At 38.2% G+C, this 17,336-nt stretch overlaps 1 protein-coding gene across 1 annotated transcript; it reads right to left on the reverse strand.

Moving 5' to 3' along the window:
- Positions 1-10,502: 10,502 nt before the first annotated feature.
- Positions 10,503-13,633, reverse strand: LOC18010179 (probable serine/threonine protein phosphatase 2A regulatory subunit B''delta). Its single transcript, XM_006392464.2, has 11 exons — positions 13,356-13,633; positions 13,019-13,267; positions 12,594-12,699; positions 12,421-12,520; positions 12,188-12,293; positions 11,917-12,007; positions 11,596-11,737; positions 11,367-11,514; positions 11,190-11,299; positions 10,835-11,117; positions 10,503-10,745 (listed from the first exon to the last, which is right to left on the reverse strand). Exons 1-11 carry the CDS (start codon positions 13,575-13,577, stop codon positions 10,605-10,607), a joined length of 1,698 nt encoding a protein of 565 aa, XP_006392526.2. The 5' UTR covers positions 13,578-13,633; the 3' UTR covers positions 10,503-10,604.
- Positions 13,634-17,336: the final 3,703 nt, after the last annotated feature.

A 17,336-nucleotide genomic window follows, 5' to 3' on the forward strand; every position in this document is an offset into this window, starting at 1 on the left:
TCTTTTTCGATGATGAATGCATGGAGGCCTTCTTAAAGATCAAAGAAGCTCTGGTGATAGCACCAATTGTTCAAGCTCCCAACTGGTCTTTGCCATTTGAGGTGATGACAGACGCATCAGACTATGCCGTGGGGGCTGTCTTGGGTCAGAAAAAGGATAAAAAATCTTCATGTGATCTACTACGCCAGCCGCACATTGGATTCAGCTCAAGAGAAGTACGTAACCACCGAGAAAGATATGCTAGCCATCATTTTTGCGTTTGATAAATTCAGGAGCTACCTTGTGGGGTCAAAGGTCATTGTCTGTACAGATCACGCAGCCTTGAGATATCTCATGACAAATAAAGATGCTAAGCCGAGGCTACTCAGATGGGTTCTTTTGCTTCAAGAGTTTGATATGGAGGTGCTTGACAAGAAGAGTATTGAGAATGGAGCTGCCGACCATCTGTCAATGTTAAGAGTTAAATCAAAAGTACCTCTAGACGATGCTTTGCCCGAGGAATATCTCATGTTAGTCAAGTCTTACTTGGAGATAGAGGAGGCTAACACGATCAGGGAAAGAAGCCTCCCATGGTTTGCGGATCTTGTGAACTACTTGTCATGCGGTTTAGAGCCACCAGAGTTAGATTCCTATCAGAGGAAATATTTCTTTAGAGAAGTGATGAGGTATCATTGGGATGAGCCGTATATATATGTGCTTAACAAGGACCATCTCTATAGAAGATGCTTAGCCGAGGAGGAGATTTATCCTGTGCTGCAAGAATGCCACAGTTCAGCATACGTTGGGCACTTAGGGGCTTTCAAGACGGTGGCCAAGGTTCTACAAAGTAGATTTTGGTGGCTGACTATGTTTAAAGACGCTCAGAGTGTTGTCTCAAGGTGTGAGTCATGTCAGAGGCACGGCAACATATCCAAACGAAGTGAAATGCCTCAAAACCAGATTTTTGAAGTAGAAGTCTTTGATTGTTGGGGCATTGACTTTATGGGTCCCTTTGTGAGCTCATACGGGAATCAGTATATACTTGTTGCTGTGGACTATGTGAGAAAATGGGTAGAAGCGGTTGCATCTCCGACCAATGACTCTAAAGGTGTGGTCAAGCTTTTTAAGAGCACCATTTTCCCAAGATTTGGAGTTCCAAGGGTAGTTATCAGTGACGAGGGTAGCCATTTTATCACTAAGACTCTTGAGAGTCTGTTAAAGAAGCACGGTGTGAAGCACAAGGTGGCTAGCCCCTATCATCCACAAACAAGCAGTTAGGTGGAGGTATCTAACCGTCAGATCAAAGCAATTTTGGAGAGAACCGTGAGCTCATCTAGAAAATATTGGAGCAAGAAACTTGATGATGCTTTGTGGGCTTAAAGGACCGCTTACAAAACCCCCATTGGCACCCCACCGTTCAACTTGCTATATGGGAAAAGCTGTCATCTACCGGTTGAGTTGGAGTACAAAGCCTTGTGGGCAGTGAAGCTTCTGAATTTTGACATCAAGACGGCTCAGAGAGAGTTCTAAAGCTTCATAACTTGAGGAGATCCGGTTAGACGCTTTTGAAAGCTCTAAAATCTACAAAGAAAAGACCAAAGTGCTTCATGACAAGAAGATACACAACCGAGAGTTCAAAGAAGGGGACCAAGTGATGTTGTTCAACTCGAGACTTAAGCGCGTGTGGTGAAAAGAAAGAGATCGTGAAATGACTAAGTGTGGGGGAAGATCCCCGGTGTAAACACCACGGTATAAGCGTACCGAGGGTCGATGTTAAAAGAAACGGTAAAAAAACCTCAACCTGAGGCCGCGACCTGTTTACACCGAGGCCGAGTCGCTTATTCCCCCAGGCACCAAGTGTTATGTGTTTAAACAAGTGCCCTCGACATGATGCCCTTGTGGTGGCATGCCGAGGTGCCTGGTAACGAGAATGAACAAAAACAAGAACACTGGCACTTAAGTCAGAGAAGAGGGTTTAAGCGGTCAATGGAAAAGACTTGAGGGCCACAAAAATTTATGTGTTAGCATGAGAGCCCTAAGTTCTCGGTCTAGTGCCCTCGGGTGGAACACATCGAGGCCACTCGTATTAACACAAGAAAAATGAGTCCAGACCGTACGGCCCTCGTCTTATCCACACCGTGGTTATTTGAAGGTTTTGCGCGGCAAAACGAGTTTAAACGCTCGGTCAAAGCATTTTTAGGTGCGGTCAACGGCTGGATACTGTAAGGAAGGGGGTACCAGTGTTGCTACCATCCAAAAGACAGCTGGAAAGCAACCCCCAGCCCATACCTGCCCCCATACCGAGCCAAAACGCAGAGTTTGCCTTCTTCACTCTTTTCTCTGCATTTCACGCACATAACTCTCTCATTTCTCACTAGTTTTGCACGATTCCAAGTGTTCTGAACTCGTTAGAGTGTTGTCTATCCTGCATACGCATATCACCGAGCTTGAAACCTGTGTTCCCAAAGGTACTTGCATTTTAAGGAAATCATCTTTTTCCATTATCGTTTGCAAGCTTTATTGTTTCTAAAATGTGTAATCGATTCTTTTAGACTGTTAAAAACCTTGGGAACAATTTTAGAAATTCCATCTGGATAGACAACACATGAAATCTGGTTCTTGCACTGAAAATCGTTTGTTCTTGAGTTTTTAAAATTCATGAGAAATTGTGCTTTAAACCGGCTTTAATGGTGATGGGTTTCTCGGCTGAACTGTCTGCTTTTCTCTGTTATTAGTGATTGTATTGACTCGTCTATTGATCACTTTGAGCCTGAGAAACCATTGAACCATTCTTTTGAGAGAAAGCTATGTTCTTGTTTGTTCTTTTGGCGTTTGAGCTTAGCGATATACTCGGTTTTCATTCCGTCTTTGAGGATTTCTCTTGCAGATGACTGAGAGGACAACTGCTTTAGCCCAAGGGAGAGAAGTTCAGAGGAGAGCCAGCAAGGGCAAGGCTGTGGCCTCAGCAAGAACTGGAGGAGCAAGCAAGAAATCCTCCGCAAGCACCAAAGGGGCCGAGGGCGAACCAGCTGCGAAGCGTGCAAAGAACAGCGAGCTCACGCTTGCACCTCAACGTCATCCTTCTACTTGCTTAAAGATCAGCTGTACAACCCCCTCATCGATCCACCATTGCACAAAAACATGAAAGAAGAAAAGGCCGAGTCTAGTAGGCCTCCGAACGAGCGAGGAGCCGATGGATGTGAGAACAAGGAGCCAAGACTCTCCGAAAGAAGAATGGGAGCCGGCCGATACTACTTCGATCCTTATGTTTGGGGCGAGCCCGAGTACCACACGAGGAAGTTGTATTTGAGAGTTAACGGTCTCCAAAAGTGGTGTAAGTGGCAAGATAAGACAATTCACAAGTTGGTGGATTGTGTGAGGCAGCTAAAGAAGAAAGTCAAGCAGCTCACCGCGCCTTCATCACCTGACAAGAACTCGGCAACCTCAACAGCACCGGTCACACTGCACGAAATCTCGAGTTTCCACCAGGCAAAAAGGACTGGAACGATCCGGCCACGACATTTCAACCTGATTCCTCGGAGAGCAGCCCACCAAGAGAGCCTAGACCGTCCTGTTCAACGTCAAATCCCTCATACTATGTGGGATCAGACCTTAGCAATTGAGGTAAAGACTTCAAACCATTGTAAATATGCATTATGTCTATATCATCTTGTATTAGTCTTGTTTTCTTTTTACTTCTCTCACACGCTTTTATAACACAGGGGACTGTGTTATTTAAGTGTGGGGGAGGAGCTTTGTGTTTTGTGATATTGTTTTCTTTGTTCTTATTTAATCTTCTGCATTTGGAGTCTCATGTAGCTTAGTGCATATGAAAAATCAGAAATTTTTCACAAAAATGCTCATTCTAGTTGCATTTCACATTTTAGGATCGAGTCTAGTTGCATCATATAGGATTGCATCAATGCATGAGAGTAATGGTAGGTTTTTTCTTGAGAGATCATTCGCTTGAGTACTTGATTTTCATGTCTGTTAGTTCCTTGTTGCACGCTAGACTTGAAACGATTTGAATCTGAGAAGCAAACTTGAAATTGAACTCGGCTCTAATAAGTGATAACCTCTGAACATAACGTGTAAATATCTCTTGATGCATAGTTTGAGTGAGTTTTGTGGATTACATTTACACATATTTGAGCTAGAACCTGTTTTACCGCTCTTTTCCTTAGCTCAAATAGCTGATTCCACCTTTGGATCAGTTCCTCACCTTGAACCAAGCCTTCTTTCAAGCCTAATGAACTTCGTGTGTGAAATGTGAGGCCGCCTTGGATCGGAGCTTAGCAGAACGTGTTAGGTTTAGAGCGACAAGAGCAAGTCTCAAATGAGTGTTTAGTTCCAACACCAAGGAACTATTAGGTCTAGCTGTGGGTGAGTGAAAAGGAGAGGCATTCTTGAGTGGTCTTTGAGAGAATTCATCTTTGAGAGGAAAGAAAGAGTGTGTCAAAATGAGAGCGTGAGGAATGAGGGTTTTTGAAAAGAAAAAGGATTAGGTCTTGGATCTTGAGTCTTTGAAAAGAAAGAAAAGCTCTAAGTGTCTAAAAAGAAAGTGTCTGACCTCTGAGTGAAAACAAAAAGAAAAGAAGCCAAAACGGCTCAAGTGTTTAAAATGAGAAAAGTAAGAGGTTAGATGTCCAAAGTTGAAAACAGAGAGCTAAGTGTGAAAAGAAGATTCCAAGCCGAAAGACTTAAAAGAAGAAACCCCTTTTTTGAGAGATGAGAGTGAGTGTAAAGAGAGTTGTGAGGTTCATTTTGAGAGTGTGTGAGCTAGAGTGTATTTTGGCAAGGGTAGTGAGCCGAGGCTTGCTTTTGTATGCACCCATTGCTTTTTACCTTTAGCATTCTGCCGAAGCTCTGATCATTCCTAGAGAGATCCTTGATTGCTCTGAACCTTGCTTGTGCATTTGCATTTGAATGAGATCATCTTCATCTCATAGCCTCACCCTTAGCCAAACATCACTCGCTTGATGGTGGGCTTGCGGGCCTAGGGTTGTTTTTTAACAAGCCCGTTGTTCCTCCTTAAGTTTTAAATTTATAAAACCCTAGTGTCTGCAAGTGCACAGATGTACGTTGTAGGACTTAGGGTGTCGATCCACAGGGAGGATGTCTAATCTGCAAGAAACAACAAACTGGGAAGTAAGCAAACTCATAAACCAATAAAAGATTTGGGGTTTTTGGTTAAGATCCTAAACTAAACGTAATCTAATATTCACAAGAGAGGCAATGCAAGATGAATTGTTAAAAGAACATCTAAAGCATATCAACTCAAACTAAAGACTCTTAAACTCATATGTGGCGATTTAGACTTCTCCGATTTACTCTAATCGATGTACGGTGGCATTTCCAATTAGCTTCCGGGCGATTTATCTTCATCTATTTCTGGGAATGTGCATTGAACTAGAATAGACACATGTATGATTAACCAACTGTCGTCACCTTACTCAACTAATCTCTTAGATCTAGCAATTAACTCTCGCTCTCATGCTAAACTTAAGATCATGCATTGAACATTGAATTCGTCTGCTCACATATTCTCTATAGGTAGCTTTCGACTCCTATAGCGACTATGTTCTTCTGAAGCTAGGTATGGATGATCTGATATAGCACTCTCGTGGCTCTGATCGATCCTAGGCTCAGAGAATAGGTCATGAATCTACTCTCATGCTTTACGAATAACTTAGAAGAGATGATATCCAGAATATGGCTAAGAACAATAAAAATCCTAATCGATATAGATGCTTGTCGATATCTTTAAACAACTTGACTCTCTGGGACTAATCTACATGATGCAATGAATGATAAAAGACATAGAAGAATGCAAAAGAATGAAACAGAAAAGTTAATAAGATAAAAAGGAGGAAGAGCAATGGCTCTGGGGAAGAATCTCCATCTCCATCGCCTAACCCTAGAAAAACAGAGTTTGGTGGCTCAAAATCTCATTACAGGAGCACACACCCGTTTAGGGCTGCTAAACAATATATTTATAGGTCCTAAGGTCTTCCAGGTCTCATTTAGGGCTTCTCTGAAGAGAAATGGCGAAGTGGGCTTTGATGTTGGGCCTTGTGGCTCGTCCTAAGGTCCACCGGGGGTGAGAGTCTTCCAGGGCAGGTAAAACATGTGTTTCCCGCGGGTGAGAGTCTTCCGGGACTGGTGAACTGGGTCAACTTGTTCTCCATGTATCTTTTGATTCCACTGTTGGATCTTTGTGATGTAAAGTGCTATGGAAAGCTGGTTGTCTCCTCTTGATTGTCTCTAAATTTGAGTTGGATCGGACAGTGAGAGAGTTTTCATTTGAGGCTGAACTTCTGATGGTCTGACTCTGAGCTAAAAATGTGGATTTCTTCCATTTTGCCCTCATATTCCCTAAGTTTCCTGAAAAGAGCTTTAAAACTACAAATACATGGAAATCATAATAAAAGTTCCTAAAACAAAGTAAAACCTTTGAAAAACCATTTGAAATCAATATTGAAAAGTGGTCAAAATCAGGTGTTATCACTTGAACGTGCATCAATAGATTCAATTGGTAAATGCTTAATGAATGTCAAAGAGCCGTGTGATAAGAAGAGTTTGTGGAGATCATTTGTTGAATTTCGAAAATTAAGGTAGAGTCTTGCATTGCACATGGAATTGGCAACTTGAAATCTGAGTCTCTTTGTGATCGTATCTCTCTCCCATAAGGAATATGCACACCCGCTGCATCCAACCCCTTTCTCTCATTTGCTCTTTTTGCTTGAGGACAAGAAAATGACAAGTGTGGGGGAGTTGATATGTCTATATTTTTTCATCATTTAGGCTGCGTTTTAGAGTCCAAATCATGTGTTTTCTCATTCATTTTAGGTCTTTAGGCATCAAATTAGGTTTTAGGGTTTGCATTAGGTCCCAAAGAGTTTTGCATGGTTTGGAGTCTTTATCAGGTGCTTTGGAGGCTATTTGGAGCTCAAGAGGTGTGATCACGAGTTGAAGTGGTGAAGAAAAGGTTTAAAAATGGTGAAAACCGCTTGAAGGAATTTCTCGGCGAAAACTCGTACCGGCTGTATCAGTTTATCGGCTAAAAATGCCATCAGGTGGTCTTTATCAGCTAAAAATCATTACTGGGTGAAAATCCTATCTGGTGAAGCTTTACGCCGAGACGGGAAATTTTTATCGGCTAAAAAGCTTACCATGGTACACATTTCTCGGATATTTTCCTTTACCGCGGGGAGCATTTCTCGGCTAAAATCTATTTTCACCTGCGCGCATCAAAGATTGCAAATCCGGGGAATCTCCTGGTCCGAATCAGTTAACAGAGTCTTCATCAAAGTTGGAGATAATCAAGTCAGGATCCTAGAACAGTTAGAATCATAGAATTCGGAGCAGTGAGTAGAGAGATATCGCCACCGGGAGACACACCTGTCTCGCATGCGTTCAAGAGCCGATCCGATGAGTTTCAAAGATTACATGAGACGATGCCTTTCCAGCTCGAATCAGTTTACAGGGCCTACATCAATATTTGAGATCTCTGAGTGCGCTTTCAAGAACACCTGAGGTCATCCAATATGGAACTGTGGTCTGGAAGATATCGTCTCTGGAATTGACGTCGGTCTAAAAGCTGATTTTCCTGTCGTTCCGATGCGTGGCAAAGATGAGCAATCCGGGGAGCCTTCCACTTCCCAAGCTCTGACTGTTTCTTCACCAAAGTTTGAGCTGAATTAGTAATCTTGATCGTGGAATTTGTTTCAAGACATTTGGGGTCGTGTGCTGAGAGTTATTGCAACCGGAAGACAAGTTGATTAGTACAAGCCTAAGGAGTTGCGATACGCGCTAAGTGTTTCTGCGAGCCTCAGCATCATTACCTCGATATCGCTTAGGCCGAGGCTCGTCCCATGAACCTCTTTGGACCAGACCTCGTGCTAACTCCTCGATGTATTAAGACAGAGGCATGCGTACTGAAGAAGCAAAGCTGAAAACGACTAAGTGTTGGACGTGAACCTCAGCTTTGAGACCCCGGTATTGCATGTCGGACTTTAACTGCCCTGATCCCTCGACTACCAAACCCCTTGGCATTGCAATCCGAGGTCCCTTGTCACAAACCCAGATTCAAGAACAAGTTGACTCGGAGAATGCACGTGAAGATGGATTGAAGACTACGGTTCATGCATGTTCTTGACGTGTTCTTCATGAGATCTTCATCTTGATCTTTGCTCACGTGCACCCCTCAACATCAAGACCTCGGCTTCACTCTCTCACACACCGAGGTGCTCACCCAACGACCCAAGAAGAGCGCTCAGTACCCGGTTTGTTCTAGGCTGACCCGCTAAATTTTAGGACCAAAAACCTACTCACCTTTTATCTTATCTTATTTCCTACCTGTTTTAGCTTTGAGAACTTGCCTCTTTTGTGAAACTTGATTAATCTAATCTGATATCTCGTTTTCACGTGAAGATCTTGTTCTCTTTCTTTTCTTTTATTCACCAGCATTAAAACTTCTAATCATGACTAGCTACACGTCTTGCAAAGGATCTGGTGAGCTTGTTATGATTAGTGAGTAGTCCGCTTAAGAGGTTTTAGATAGGTAGATTAGGGTGTTTCCATGATAGATTAGCGAGTTTAGGGGTGTAATCTTGCATTTTTCATTCTCTATCCGGTCACATCTCTAAGCTGGATCCATGAACATCACTTGTGGTCCAGATCTAAGACATTTCTCGCATCAAAAGTATTTTTAGAAATGTCTGAACCAATCGGTTAGAGGTTTAGGAGTATTTCATCATGAGAATGATAGTTTGTTCTTCTTAAATGACTTATTGAACTGGATCTTAAAGCTAACTGATTAATGCTTCTCAAAATGGATTTTGGTATGAAAGAGGATCAGTTTAGATGTTTAACCTTCATGAGAGGATTAACTTATCTTGAGTTCATGTTAAATGAAATTGCTTGAAAATATTGATTCATTAACTCGCTAGTTTAGGTTAGAAACACCCGAGTCTTTTATCCTGTCTAAAGCCTCTGCCTTTATCATCTAATATCATCATCCGATCATTTGCTTTGTTACTTGCTATTATTTGCATCTTCATCTAGCTTAAATTTCATTACTTGTTTTATTTATGTCTTTTCTTGCATCCCAGGTAGAATAATCACCAAAAACCTTGCCTGATCATCTTGACTTAAGTTAATGAGCATAATAGATTGGTGCCTCTCCAAAAGTTTGGTTTGATAACCCCTTGTACTACAAGACAGGGGATTGATACCTCTATAAAGGCTGAAAAGCTTTAGCTATCAGTGTGTCCGCCTTTGTATTCTTCGCTCGTGGTATGTAGATCAATGTGAAATGTTAGAACTTCTCCCTGCATTTTTGGATTTCCTCCAACTGTAATGCAAATGCTGGCCAATCCTTGGGTGCCGACACCATCTTCACCACTTCAGAATAGTCTGTTGCAAAAGCCACTTCTCTTCGCTGATTTTTGATCATGCAAAACATTGTCCATAGGAGTGCTTCTACTTCTGTATGTAAAGGAGATAAACTTCACCGTAAATTTCTTGTCCCCGTTATTGTTTCATTGGTTTCCTCCTGTCAGTAGTACCAACATATATCTGACATTTTATCCGTCTCTTTCAAGAACCATCCACAGAGTACCATCTGCCACTAAAGGAGGTTGGATGCATAGTCAAGTCCGTGAGTTTGTATATCCGTTTCAAATGTCGTTCTTTATGCTTTTTCCCATAGAATGGCTTCTGTTTCCGCTAATCTGAACATCATTCGTCGATCTCTATTCATATATGAGAATAGTTTGTCATTTCTTAACAAAAATGTTATTATATATATATATATATTTATCATATTCAATTTGTTTAAATTTTTAAATATTTAAAATTAGTAAGTATTTGTATAATACAGTAATATGATGGAGCGAATTAGAGTTATCAAAACATGCAAATTTTATTTGCAGGTTGAGTTATAAAAAATGCAAGATAGTGGACTGATTTGAGATAGATTAAAAGGAAATATTAATCCATTTTAACAGTCATAAATATATAGATTGGTTGTGTAATAATCTATATTTACATAATAAAAAAGTTTAGAAAATAGATCAAAACATTTTTGGTAGCTACAATTACTAAAGTTGAATCATAAATATTATTCCACAAATATATGGTTTTTATATTATATAAAAACCATAAAAATATATAAAAATTTGATTTTCTATCTAAATAAATAATTTTTTATTTCTTTAAATTTATTAACATTTATATTAAATTAATTAAACAAATATATTCTACGCAGATGTGCGGGTGAAAATCCAGTTTGTATAGTTATTATTACAAATTTACAATCATCAATATACACAAAGTATCACAAACTAGTTAGTCGCTTATATTTTTTATCAAAATAATATTAAAAAATACTCATATGGATGCAAAACTTAGTTTGACTAAACTCAATGTTCTTTAAAGATCTTTGGTGTATTTTTTTTTACATATAAAAACGATTCCAGACCAAAATCAAAAATGTATCAAACCAATCTGAATGGTATTCGGTTTCCATTCGCCTTATATTTTATTAACCAAAATTCTTATAAACCAGCTCCAACTAATTTGTTTAGCTTTAGAAAATTGTTGATTGTATTACCATAACAATCTCAAAAGGGGACCTCAAGTGAGTCGTCCCATGCTTCAGCACTTCCATTAGAAGCATCTTCGACATCTTCTTCCATAGATAGCCTAATGTATTCTCTATGAGCAAAACGATCCCACTCGGTCCATGTAGGATTTGCGCGCTCCTATGTATTAGGAATCAATAAAAGAGCAATGAATATCTCTATAAGTACATAGCTAACTTGAAAGGAAATTCTATTGTGTATATATATACCTGGCGAATGAGGAAGGGATCACGCGTTTCAAACGCCATAAACTTGTTTAGGTTAAAAAGTATGTTGAAAACATTTCCGGAAAGTTTAGAACCCTTCAAATCACTTAGACAAATGTACCCTTCGTCTTCTGGTTTGACCATATCGAATAATTGGCACAGAATATCCTCAAACAGCACTGCCTCTTGCGCCATGCATTCCATTCGATGCAGTTGCTCCTCGTAAAAGAATTGCAGCTCGTTCCGTGTCAAAACTCCATTTGCATCCAAATCTATGCACTTGAACCTATATCATCAACTTAAATCATAACATAGCTCTTACCAAATAATACCTACACATGAAAAGTTTCACTCTCACCAGTACTCAAGACTAGGTTCTGATGACTTGTCTTCTTCAGCCAAAATGAAATAAACAAAATCCTCATAACCCATCTTTCCTTCGGTTTTATTAGTGAACTTCCTTGGTACCTATATAAGAAGACAGTGAAAATGACATTTCCAAGGCTTGCTAAAAGGAAGAAGAGGAGTAGCAAACCTGCGAAAAGATTCGGTCGACAATCCTGTAGGTCAGAGCATGATTACTATATCGGATGAGATTCTCTTTGTCAATCAAGAAATCATGGTCTGTATCGAGCTCCCAGAACTTGCAATATATGACATAAAAATGTTCATACGAAAAGTACCTAAATAAACCATAGAGAGTCAGAATTGAAGGGTTAAATTAGCTGCAATTACAATTCACTAATTAATCTTGAGCCACCTACCTCAACACCTTATTAATGTCTTCTTCTTCATCAGCATGTTGCATTGCGTCAACTAAATTTCCTCGCTTAAGTTCTCTCAGGGTAAGATGTCCATTCCCACTCCTATTTATGTAGTAATATATTCTGTATATTACAGTTTCAGCTGTTTCCAAAAGTTTTCCACAAACATTACAATGGACGTCATATATTTGAAATTTTACATTTATGAAACATATTTTAAGAAAATTTATTATACAATATATGAGGCACATTTTCTTACTTTTTGAGAAATATAATCATTTGAAAATAAGATATTGGATAACTTCATAGCCTTGGACTAACCATATCTATCCTGAAACTCAGGTGTGCCTTGCAAGAATTCTAGACCAGGGTGTGTCGCCAATAGTTCTTGGAGCACAGGCTTGAAATCATCCTGGCATAAAATTTCATCAAGAACTTTAGAATTCTTGTATATATTTCAATAAAGAATTGTTGCTACATAAAAATGAAGAAGATATAACAATATCATCTAAAGCCAAAAGAAAAAAATGGGATAAACATTACTGTAAAAAAATTGGGATCAACATTAATAAGTGCAGCGTAGAAAAACCACCTGAACAATGTACTTATTATCTGATTGCTTCAGTATTGTAAATATTTGAGTTGTTATCTCCTTTGTCAACATATTTCCATTAACCCAGTAATCAATGAAGGTTTCTCTGTAAAGAAATATCCATGGCTGTAAAGAAAATATCCATGGCTTTTTATCTTTGTTCTAATATATATTTTTAGCATTTTTCGCAACAACCAACTCCGTAGCGAAAAAATGTGAGAAATATTGCAAACCTTTTCACAAAACCAGTGTTATTGGTGTCAATTTTCTTGAAAATAGAGGTGGAAAAAAATGATGGAACCTTGCAGATCTCAGTAGTGACCAACTTAAATTCTGTGAAAATAAAAAGAAACACATGGTTAGTCACTAAATATTAGACATGAAGATATCTGAAAGAGCAACCAACCTTGCAGTTGCAAACCATCCTCATGGCCATGGAAAAGACTATTGATCTGAGTTATACACTGCTCTTTTTGGTCATTTGGTGGTGGGCGACCATCTTCAAAGTAAAACTATAATAAATACATAATAGAAAAGTCTTAGCACCAAAAAGTCAGAGATTATAGCAGTACGAGATGGCGGTACAACAAGAAAATGGTGGTACCACCTCTCCATACTACCATCTTCCTTACCGCCTCACTAAATGGTTACATAAATAGAATAACTTATAGCACAAAAATACATAGATCATAGCGTTATGAGATAAAAAAATGTTGGTACCACCTCACCGTACTACCATTTCATTGAATGGTTTATACATTAAGTGGTAAAACATTAAAAGTCAAAGCCTATAGATATATAATTAATTAGAAATTGGATCAACATGTAGACCTGAGGAATGAGTTCTTTAACATGGTCAGAAACTACTTTGAGAGGAGAGCTAAGATTAGATAGTCCAGTTCTTTGTCTAGTGATCCGAGGTGAACCGGTCGAGTTCCTTGGAGAAAGAGGCGGGCCATTACGTGATGGAAACATTGAAGCCAAAGGACTATTAGAACCTGAATTTGTAGCCGAAGAAGAGCCTCCACATACAACATTCAGTGCAACTCCAGATTTGATATCATTTACCAAAGAGGCAACCTATAAGAATAGATAATATCTCAAATTTTAGTCACATGTATATATCCAATATTCTCATATTATTCCAGAGAATTTCATAACATTTTACCAAACGATTGGTTTCAGGAAGCGTAAGCCATTGGTCAAAGAGCTTCTTGACGAAATCTTGATTCGATTTCATGGACATTGGTGATGTCTCCGGTAACTGTAACAGCTCTATATCGAGCATTAGAGACTCCATCGCCTTGGATTGGATCTTGCTTCGAATTTGATAAATTCTCAAATACAAAAATTCCTTGGTGGAGAAAGTGAGATTTTTATTTACATTCATACATGTGTAATAGTGTGTATTGCATATTAAGAAAAGAAAACTGATTCAATTAAGAAAAAGAAAAAAAAAAAGATCCTTCCGATCCTGGAGGAGATTAGCTCTGCAATTGTAGAAATTTCAGGGCAGATGGAGAGAAAGAAAAGGGAAACACACCTATTAACATTTTCTTAGTCAAAACTATAATTAGTAAACTGTTGAAAAATAAATACAGTAATTACTTTTTCCCAAGAATCAACATTAGTGTAAGCTACTACTTATTAAGGGTTGACACGTTGAGCAACAAAACCAGAAGCATTCGACATTTGTTTTCCCAATTGAATTTTTTAGTCAAACGACAATAATTATGAAGACATATTAACAAAAAAGAGCAATTATGTGATAATTTGTTTATTTTTCATGAATATTCCCTCCGTTTCACAAAGAGTGTCATTCTGACATTTTTTGACACATATTAAGAAAATTATTAAAAGTACAACTTTGTCCCTTATTAATACATTAAATAATTTGTTTTTATCTAATAAATACATTAAATTAATAGGGTTAAAACTGGAATATTGTTTAAAGTTTTACATTGAAAATATAAAACGACACTCTTTGTGAAACAAAAATAAAACCTTAAAACGACACTCTTTGTGAAACGGAGGGAGTATCACTTATTAAAGAGTTCTTTACATTTACATGTTATGACACTTTCTGAGTTAATTACAGTTATTGACACTTATGGTTGAGATGACACTTTTTCTAAGTGTATACACGTGAACAGCCAGTTTTGTCTTTCCGTAGCAATTTGTGTATCATATACCGGTTTGGATTTAATTTCTTAACCGATTATGCAAATGATTAAGCGATTACTTAACCCCCAAACTTAGTATCCGAGCCTACGTTTTCGATCTTCGCCCACCGCCGAAATCTCTATTTCGGATTCCTCTTCTGATAGTATTCCTCAAGAGTTCGATCTTTCGACCAGTCGACCCTTCCGATTTCTTCTCCACCACACCGCCGTTAATTCTTGTGTCGTAAAACGACGATTGTCTTTGCTCGTGTATTTTTAACCAATGATTGCTGACAACTACACCGGTGATTCCTCTTTATGATGCTTGAATGTTCACTGCCGGTTGCAACCAAGTTTTTTATGACTCTGAACAGTAAAACAGATGTTCTTGTCCACTTAATCATGATGCCTACCACAGGTGAGAATGGCAATATTGATAACTATCATAACATATTTATGTTCGTATATGTAACATCCTGATTTCTAGTATATATGGAAAGACTTATATGAATTAATTTGGTTACCTATATCATTAAAGTGCATTTATTTTTTCCGGTCAACTGTGGTAGCTTACGGTATCGTGTGAGTGAGGATAAAGCATAGGGAAAGAACACGTGGAGATTGCATAGACAGTAAACAAGTCTTACAAGCCTTCCATACCAAATAACTCCTGATCGTCGGACAAAGGTGGACCAACGGGCCTAGAGAGGACGTTGGGCCAACGAGCCTAGAGAGAGGACGTTGGACCAACGGATCTAAAGAGGACGTTTAGTTCACTGAGAGCGACGGTTAAGGACGTTCAGAGTTGATAACCAATTCAGATGAAAGGCGGATTCGGGGTCTCATGGATTTGATAGCCACTCCGTCTGGTTCCTGAAAGGAAATAAAAGAGCGGGGTCTCACAATATATATAAGAAATGTGGACAAATCCATATCATTGAATATATAAACCACATACGTGAATGTGTACATAGCCAGTATAACACAGTTCTCATTTGTCCGTATGATGTTTAGGCATTGGGTGAAGGAAAAAAAGGGATGAACAACATCTTATCGATTTTATATTGCAACTACATGGATCCGGAACAATGTCAAACACCTTCAAAGCTAGTAAGGCTAATGGTGTCGTCCACTTAGGTGTTGATTGGTTCACCCGCTATCACCCGCAAACGCAGCGTTTGCGGCTGGTAGCGGTTAGTGGTGTTTTATCACAATCATAGAAATCGCTGCAAACCGCTCCATATTGTTTTACACCGTTGAAATCCAAAAGCTGCTTCCCGCCAGCGTTTGCGGTTGCGGGTGGTAGCGGTTTGATAAAAAAAAATCACACTAGAAAAAAAATAGAAGATCACGTTAAAAACAGTTATAAAATCCTAACCCTACTAATCTTCTCCTATATATATAAACTTTAACCTCTCATTTTTTCTATCAAGTTCTAATCTCTAATCATGACTTTCATATCAGTTGAAGAAAATTAAGATACAAGCATAAGTGCCATAATACTTTAGTTTAATTCATTTATATTAATTATTCTGTTTCCACTTTTAAAATAAGAAATTATAAATATGTATCTTATTAATTACAAAATTAGTTTGTTATAATTCTTTTTTTTTGTTCTTTAGAAAGTTACATGATCAAACGAGATGACATGTGCGTTACTTCAACAGATCATTGCGAAAAAACAAACTCAAGATAAATATCCTAGATTTTTGAGTGCATTCCAGAAAAAACATATTTTGAAAAATACTAATGAGCAATTTGGAGTTGATTTGAGTTGGAGTCGTGCAAAAAATCGATTAGATCAATTGAAGAAATTTTACATCATGCATAAGACAAATCCAGAAAATCCATGTATTATAGCAAATTTTTTCCTGTCTATTACATCACTAAACACAATTTTGGGTGATGTTCCTATTAATTAAAATAAAACATATTATTATAAAATTTATTAGTTTTTAAAGTAATTATTTAGTATTTATTTATAATTTTTTTATTAATTATTTTGAACTAGTGATTTTGATATTAATTATAATAATATAGTTTTTCTGTTTTTTGTAATTATATGTGATTTTATTTTGGTAATTTTATGTTTAACCGCTAAAACAACCGCTGGTTTTCCAGTCAAAAATGTCCCGCAAACGGACCCGCCTTAAAAGTTTTACCAATCGTGCAAACTGCTAAATAACGCTCAAAACCGCAATCGTCCACTTCCGCAAATTCTCGCACTCGCAACCGCAACCGCTGCGTTTAAACCAGTCAAATCCTTAATCATGAAAGCGTACCACATGTAATCATTGCGATATTGATAATCACCAAATCATGTTTATATATAAGAATGTGGACAGATCCATGTGTTTAGCATTTAGTCGACAATTAATTTGTATTTAAGTTTACGGAAATGTGTAGTCTGTTAGACATTGATATGTTTATTTGTTATTTTACAAATGTGGATGTGTGAAGTGTGATAACCTAACTGATGTTGTGGACATGACCACCTGTTATCCGACCGTAACCTAAAACACTACTCTATATATTTTGCTTTCACAAAAAAAGAACTTGTCGTTCCATGACATGATTGCAGAGGGAATATAAAACCCACTTCATGACATGATTGCAGTGTGAGCTTGACATAATGTTCCATCTGGGGAAAGCTCACTTCATGCTAGAGGAAATGGTTATGAATGGTTGCATTGTGGAGACGAGCAAAGCCAACATACTTTCACCTATACAACTTATGGACAAAGCCCATTAATTCAAGAGACTTGTTTGTTTCCATTTCATCACACTGTTATAAAACCTCTTGGAATACTAATCCATTTTTTCATCGATTGGAATTAAAAAAAAATACTTCCTTTATGTTTTTCTTGGTAATCGTGCTAGTTAAAATAAAGGGAGAGTTTCAGATTTAACCCATATTCAAAGTCAAACACCAAACTAACCTCTTTTTTTTCTCTCTCCAACTTTGTCATTTTCTCACAATTTTATCC

This window comes from Eutrema salsugineum, unplaced genomic scaffold, assembly GCF_000478725.1.
Source record: "Eutrema salsugineum unplaced genomic scaffold, Eutsalg1_0 scaffold_8, whole genome shotgun sequence".
NCBI lineage: Eukaryota > Viridiplantae > Streptophyta > Magnoliopsida > Brassicales > Brassicaceae > Eutrema > Eutrema salsugineum.

Coding starts and splice junctions, on each gene's coding strand:
- LOC18010179 (XM_006392464.2), bottom strand. CDS start 13,577: ATGAATGTAAATAAAAATCTCACTTTCTCCACCAAGGAATTTTTGTAT. Junction 12,700..13,018: donor TTAAAGAACTCATTCCTCAG/GTCTACATGTTG, acceptor TATTTATTATAG/TTTTACTTTGAAGATGGTCG. Junction 11,118..11,189: donor GAACCTAGTCTTGAGTACTG/GTGAGAGTGAAA, acceptor TTGATGATATAG/GTTCAAGTGCATAGATTTGG.